Below are 7159 nucleotides of genomic sequence, written 5' to 3'. Positions count from 1 at the left end.
CTATAGAAATTAAGTAATTATGTACTAATAAATTAATGCAGTTGAGTTGCATTATGCATATTTAATTAAAATATTTAAAATAATATGCAGGTCTATCATTTCAGTAATTATATTATCTGTGCATAAATGTAATAAATTATTGTTTTTATAATATTTTGTACTATATCAAAACGGTGTTTACCTGTTTAGAAATGGATCTTCTAAAAGTGGTAAATGCTTCACTTCTCTCAGGGATTTTTCCAAACTCACTTAAAACTGCAGTTGTTAAACCCGTCTTGAAGAAGAGCATCCTGGATAACACCATATTGAGCAATTACAGGCCCATCTCAAATCTCCCTTTCATTGGCAAAATCATTAAACAAGTTGTTTGTTAACCAGTTCTTAAACTTCAAGGGGTGTTTAGACAATTTTCAATCTGGTTTCAGACCACATCACAGTACAGAGAGCGCCCTTATAAAGATAATCAATGACATCCGCCTAAATACAGATTCAGGCAAACTAACAGTGCTGGTATTGCTTGATCTCAGTGCTGCATTTGACACTGTCGATCACAGCATACTTCTGGATAGGCTGGAAAACTGGGTTGGGCTGTCTGAGACGGTCCTCAAATGGTTCAGATCTTACCTTGAAGGGAGAGGTTACTATGTCAGTATAGGTGACCATAGGTCGAGGTGGACACCCATGACATGTGGAGTCCCACAAGGCTCGATTCTGGCAGCTCTCCTGTTCAACCTTTATATGCTCCCTCTGAGCCAAATAATGAGAAAACCACAGCTACCACAGCTATGCTGATGACACTCAGATCTACCTAGCCTTACTGCCTAATGACTACAGCCCCATTGACACCCTCTGCCAATGCATTGATGAAATTAACAATTGGATGTGCCAAAACTTTCTTCAGTTAAACAAAGAGAAAACTGAAGTCATTGCGTTTGGGAACAGAGATGAGGTTCTCAAGGTGAATGCGTACCTTGGCTCTAAGGGTCAAACAACAAAAAATAAGGTCAAGAATCTTGGTGTGACTCTGGAGTCAGATCTGAGCTTCAGCAGTCATATCAAAACAGTTAGTAAATCAGCATACTATCATCTCAAAAACATTGCAGGAGTCAGATGCTTTGTTTCAAGTGAAGACTTAGAGAAACTTGTTCATGTTTTTATCAGCAGCAGGGTGGATTACTGTAACGGCCTCCTCACTGGCCTTCCCAAAAACACAGTCAGACAGTTGCAGCTCATCCAGAACGCTGCGGCCAGAATTCTGACCAGAACCAGGAAATCAGAGCACATCACACCTGTCCTCAGGTCTTTACACTGGCTCCCAGTTACATTCAGAATAGAGTTTAAAGTATGATTACTGCTCTTGCACACTCACATCAAGACTGAACACACATCTGTTTAGCTGTGCCTTTACTGAATGAGCACTGTGATACGGCCCACAGATCGCACTATTGTGTCTTTCTTTTCTTTTCTTTTCCTGTCTGTTTGCTCATGTGCATTTTTGCTTGTGTGTGCTTGTGCACATTTGTGTTTGTTTTTTGTGTGTGTTTGTGCATGGATTTTGTGTTTGGTGTATGTGGGTCTCTGTTTGTTTTTTTGAGTGTGTGTTTTTTTTTATTATGTGTGTGTGTGTTATCAGGCTGGCTGTCATGGTTCGGGAACAGTATCGTGATCTTCGTGCTCTTCAGGCAGCGCTCCACTCTTCAGCCCACTGATTACCTGACTCTGAATCTGGCTGTTTCTGACGCCAGCATCTCGGTGTTTGGATACTCGCGCGGCATTTTGGAGATCTTCAACATCTTTAAGGACAGTGGCTACATCATCTCCTCCGTCTGGACCTGCCAGGTACTGCAGCACTTCTCATCCACACACCTTTACTGTTCATATTTTCCTCCAACTTGACTTATTGTAAGAATCAGTAGCAAATCTGGAAGGGACATGGCGGTGGGGAAAAATGAGTTAGAGAAAAAAATCCAGGGAGGGAGGAATTTTTACTTTATTTTTTAAAGATTTTGCAATCCCTTGCAAAGTTTTGCGTTCTCTCGCAAAGATGTTTTGCATTTCCTCACAAAACTGTTGTTCCACAAACACTTCCTGTTTACTTCATATTTCAAAATAAAGGTCTTTTGCATGTATGAGTGTGAATGTAATTCATTCCATTACTGATGTCCATCATGGATACATCTTGCAGTGGCTGAGAGCTCCATTATTGAGCATTTCAGAGTGAATGCATTAGGAAATAAATGCATTAGGAAAGGGATAACCTATTAAAAAGTGAAATTTGTTAAACATTTAATTAAAAATATAAGCAAGCATGATCCCTGAGTATGCTATTATATTATTTAAATATAAAGCAATTAAATTAATAAACAGGAAAAATGAAAAAAACATAAACATATATAAAATGTAATTACACTTTTTTGTAGTTTGCCATTTATTTATTTGCATTTTAAATGCATTATCCTTCTATTCCTGAAGATGTTTTCTGACAAAACTCTTATTTTAATGAATATAAAAATAAAATAATTTAATTAAATTTAGTGAAACTAATTTGTTTAAATGGATCAAAAGATTTTGTCTATATTCTCTGATAAATTAATAAAAATATTTATTTATTTTTATTATTATTTTTTTTTTTTTTAAAGTTCCCTGGTTCTGCAGGTCGCAGAGCCGAGGGGACCAGAGTGAGTGCTCTGACTTGAACGTCAACCCCATACACCCCCCAACCCCCCCCCCCCCCCTCCCCCGTTCCTTATGTTCACCACTGTGTATAGAGTACAAGAGTCCCAGCTGGGTCAGTTGGTGTTTCTGTGTGGAGTTTGCATGTTCTCCCGGTGTTGGCGTGGGTTTCCCCCACAGTCCAAACACATGCGCTATAGGGAAATTGATGAACTAAATTGACCGTAGTGTATGAGTTTGTGAGTGTGAATGAGTATGGGTGTTTCCCAGTATTGGGTTGCAGCTAGAAGGGCATCCGCTGCGTAAAACATAAGCTGGAATAGTTGGTGGTTCATTCCGCTGTGGTGACCTCTGTATTAGAGACTAAGCTGAAGGAAAATGAATGAATAAATGAATGAATGTATTAAAATATAACAGGAGCGCTAATAATTCTGACTTCAGCGGTGTGTATATATATTAATAATAGTATAATGGCAAATAAAACACGTGCTTCAACCTGACGCTTGTATAAATCAAACAAAGCATGATCCATTAATCTAATGTAGGATTAATTACTAAATGATAAATAATTGTACGAAGGCTTTTAGTTTGTAGGAGAAAAGCGTGTGATTCTCCTGACACAGAACTGTCCTCCGCCAGAGTATAAAGACTCTCAGTGAGAGAGAGTGTGTGTGTGTGTGTGTTATTGAAGCTGCGTAACAACACGGTGTTAAAATCACTGATAATGGCCAAGGTGTTAAGTGTGTGTGTCTGTGTGCAGCGTGAGTTTCACACACATGACGAACGACACACACGTGATTCATTCTCACGTTCACAGAGGGCTCATTAACTCATTTATTTAATTATAGCTGATTATGTGGGATAATAGCAGACCTTCTGAGCTCAGAAACGATCATTAAACACACGTCAAGCATTCGTCTGAAATATTTAGATTTAAAAGGTTATTTATTCTTTGCAGTTTCATGATATTATAATTGCTGTTTGCTGTTCAAATTTGGTTTACAAATACACACAAAGCTAGAAAGAACCTGTAACACACTTATTAGTGTTGTTTATTGTTTCATTATGGTCAAATAAATAATGCACAGTATTTACATCATTAATAGAAATGAGCACAAAGCTTTGGAGGACCAGGAGTGCTGGCTAGAAAGAAGATTTTATAATTGAAGCATAAATAAATATGAATAAATCACAATTTAAATGGACAATTCAATAGAGATATGTATATTAAATGTCATTTAATTAAGCAATGAAACAATTCATTTAAAAGAATAAATAATTAAATGAATAGACAAATTTATTTATTTTTTTAAATGTTTTAATTAATTAATTGTGTATATTATTAAATCATTTTAAATTTAATTTAATTGGACATTTTAAGTAACTTAATTTTAATAATTTTAATAAATTTCTTTGCCACGTGTGTTTATCAAGTCGAAAATAAATCGAGTACCTGTGCGTGTGTGTTGTTGTTTACATTAACTCTGTATGTGTGTGTTTGTATGTTGCTGCCTGCATTAAATGCATGCATGTATGTATGTGCGTGTGTTTGTTACTGCCTACATTAAATGTGTGTTGTGTGTGTGTTTTGGTGTATGTTGTTCTCTGCATTAACTGCATGTGTGTTGCTGTCTGCATTAAATGTGTTTACACGTTTGTGTGTCATTGTTGTCCTTTATTAACCCTGTGTGTGTGTGTCAGGTGGACGGGTTCTTCACGCTGGTGTTTGGTCTGAGCAGCATCAACACACTGACGGTGATCAGCATCACACGCTTCATCAAAGGCTGCCACCCTCATAAAGGTGTTCTCTCCTGTCCTGCAGTGTGTGTGTGTGTCTGTGTGTGCGTTTTTCTGATTCCTCTGTGTGTTTTCAGCTCACTGCATCACCAACTCCACTGTTGCGGTGTGTGTGGTCTTCATCTGGATCGGTGCATTCTTCTGGTCGGCGGCGCCTGTTCTTGGATGGGGAAGCTACACCGGTGAAAAACACACACACACCAACAATTTACATCCTAATTATAATCAGTTACAAATTACATTACAAAATCTGTAGTCAGTGATATAATCTGTTGGATTACATATTTATAGTACTGTAATCTGACTACTGATATTACATTTAGATTACTTTTCAGGGTAATGTAATCTGACTACTTTTGCATGACATTTAGATTACTTATAGATTACATTTAGATTACTTTTATGGTAACATAATTGACTACTTTTAGATTACATTTACATTACTGTTATAGTAACATTCTGAATTCTTTTGGATTACATTTAGATTACTTTTATGGTAATCCAATCTGACTGCTGTTGGATGACATTTAGATTACATATACATTTATTTTATGGTAATGTAATCTGACTATATTTGGATAACATTTAGATTACTTTATGACTATGTAATCTGACTACTTTTGTACGATTTATTTAGATAACTTTTAATCTAATTAAATTGGTATAATTGACTACATTTAGATTACATTTAAATTACTTTTATAGTAACATATTCGGACTACTTTTAGATTACATTTAGATTACTTTCATAGTAACATATTCTGACTACTTTATATTACATTTAGATTACTTTTATAGTAACATATTCTGACTACTTTTAGATTACATTTAGATTACTTTTATAGTAACATATTCTGACTACTTTTAGATTACATTTAGATTACTTTTATTAGAATAATTGAATACTGTTTGATTACCTTTAAATTACTTTTATAGTATCGTAATTGACTACTTTTGGATGACGTTTCAATTTCTTTTATAGTAATCTGACTACTCTTTGATTACATTTATATTACTTTTTTTGTAATGTAATCTAACTACTTTTAGATTACATTTAGATTACCTTTATTTGTATAATTGACTACTGTTTGATTATATTTATATTATTTTCATGGTAATGTAATGTGACTATTAGATTACATTTAGATTACTTTTAATATAATGTAATCTGACCACTTTTTGATGACATTTAGTTTTTTTGGTAATGTAATCTGACTACTTTTCGATTACATTAACATTACCTTTATTAGCATAATTGACTAGTGTTTGATTACGTTTAGATTACTTTCATAATGACATAATTGTCTATTTTTGGATTACATTTAGATTACTTCATGATATTGTAATCTGACTACTTTTGGATGACATTTTGATTACTTTTGTGCCAACTTTTGTGTGTCAGATCGCGGATACGGCACGTGTGAGATCGACTGGGTGAAGGCAAATTACTCCACCATCCACAAGTCCTACATCATCTCCATCTTCATCTTCTGCTTCCTGGTGCCGGTGCTGCTGATGCTCTTCTGTTACGTCTCCATCATCAACACGGTGAAGAGAGGAAACGCCATGAATGCGGATGGAGACCTGAGTGACCGCCAGAGGAAGATCGAGAGAGACGTCACCATTGTGAGGATACACTACACACACATATGTACTGACACATACACACACACACATTGACATACGTGATACTTTATATATATATATATATATATATATATATATATATATATATATATATATATATATATATATATATATGTGTGTGTGTGTGTGTGTGTGTGTGTGTGTGTTAGTTTTAGTTGCTGATCATGTCATTGTTGGTGTATTAAACATAAGTGTGTGTGTGTGTCAGGTATCGATCGTGATCTGCACCGCCTTCATCTTAGCCTGGTCCCCGTACGCTGTGGTCTCCATGTGGTCCGCCTGGGGTTTCCACGTCCCCAACCTGACCAGCATCTTCACACGACTCTTCGCTAAGTCCGCTAGCTTCTACAATCCACTCATCTACTTCGGCCTGAGCTCCAAGTTCCGCAAGGATGTGAGTGTGTTGCTACCCTGCGGCGGTGACGGCCGAGACCCTGTGCGTCTGAAGCGATTCAAGCGTCTGCGAGGCCGAGCGGAGCCGCCGGGGGCCCCGGCACACACACCGCACCCGCAGATCGCTCTCAAAAACTACAACAACCACAGCAAACCACACGCTGGTCCCGCCCACTGCACTGGACACGCCCCCAGCCCAGACTCAGGAGTGGGCAGTCATCACGACACTCCGCCTCCGCAGCCTCGCCCACAGCTGTTCTTCATCGATGTTCCGGAGCCAGAGGCGGAGTCAGAGTGTGTGCGACTCTGAGATGACGAGCGCTGGCTTCCACACTAAAATCACATTTGTTTTTGCACATTTGAGTGGATTGAACATTTAACAGTTGAGTTGTCCACCCAAAACCTCAAGAATTGTTTCAGCTCATCTCAAATTTAACAGCAAATATCAGTTTTTGACTGTCTAATGCTGTGTTCACACCAGACGTGGTATGCGTGGATAAATCGCGATATTCGTGTGTAAATAGAGTTCATTCGCACGTCAAATTCACTTCAGAACAGACGTGGATTCGGGTCATGGGCAGCGCTTCTGTCTGCCCGGTGACTGTAGCTTCGCTGCTAAATGGCTAACATGGATTGTATTGAGAAAATA

The 7159-nt window shown here is 37.4% G+C and overlaps 1 protein-coding gene across 1 annotated transcript in view; it reads left to right on the top strand.

Annotated features, from left to right (window-relative positions):
- Nucleotides 1-6820, top strand: part of opn6a (opsin 6, group member a) — an 11147-nt gene extending 4327 nt beyond the window's left edge. Inside the window, exons 2-6 of the mRNA XM_056468584.1 lie at nt 1634-1839; nt 4375-4474; nt 4548-4652; nt 5873-6096; nt 6326-6820. Coding sequence (XP_056324559.1) covers nt 1634-1839; nt 4375-4474; nt 4548-4652; nt 5873-6096; nt 6326-6820 — 1130 coding nt within the window. The remainder of the gene's footprint in view (nt 1-1633; nt 1840-4374; nt 4475-4547; nt 4653-5872; nt 6097-6325) is intronic.
- The last annotated feature ends 339 nt before the right edge of the window (nt 6821-7159 follow it).

This window comes from Danio aesculapii, chromosome 11 (genome assembly GCF_903798145.1).
Source record: "Danio aesculapii chromosome 11, fDanAes4.1, whole genome shotgun sequence".
NCBI classification, from domain to species: Eukaryota; Metazoa; Chordata; class Actinopteri; order Cypriniformes; family Danionidae; genus Danio; species Danio aesculapii.
This window is presented reverse-complemented; position numbering and strand designations above follow the sequence as displayed.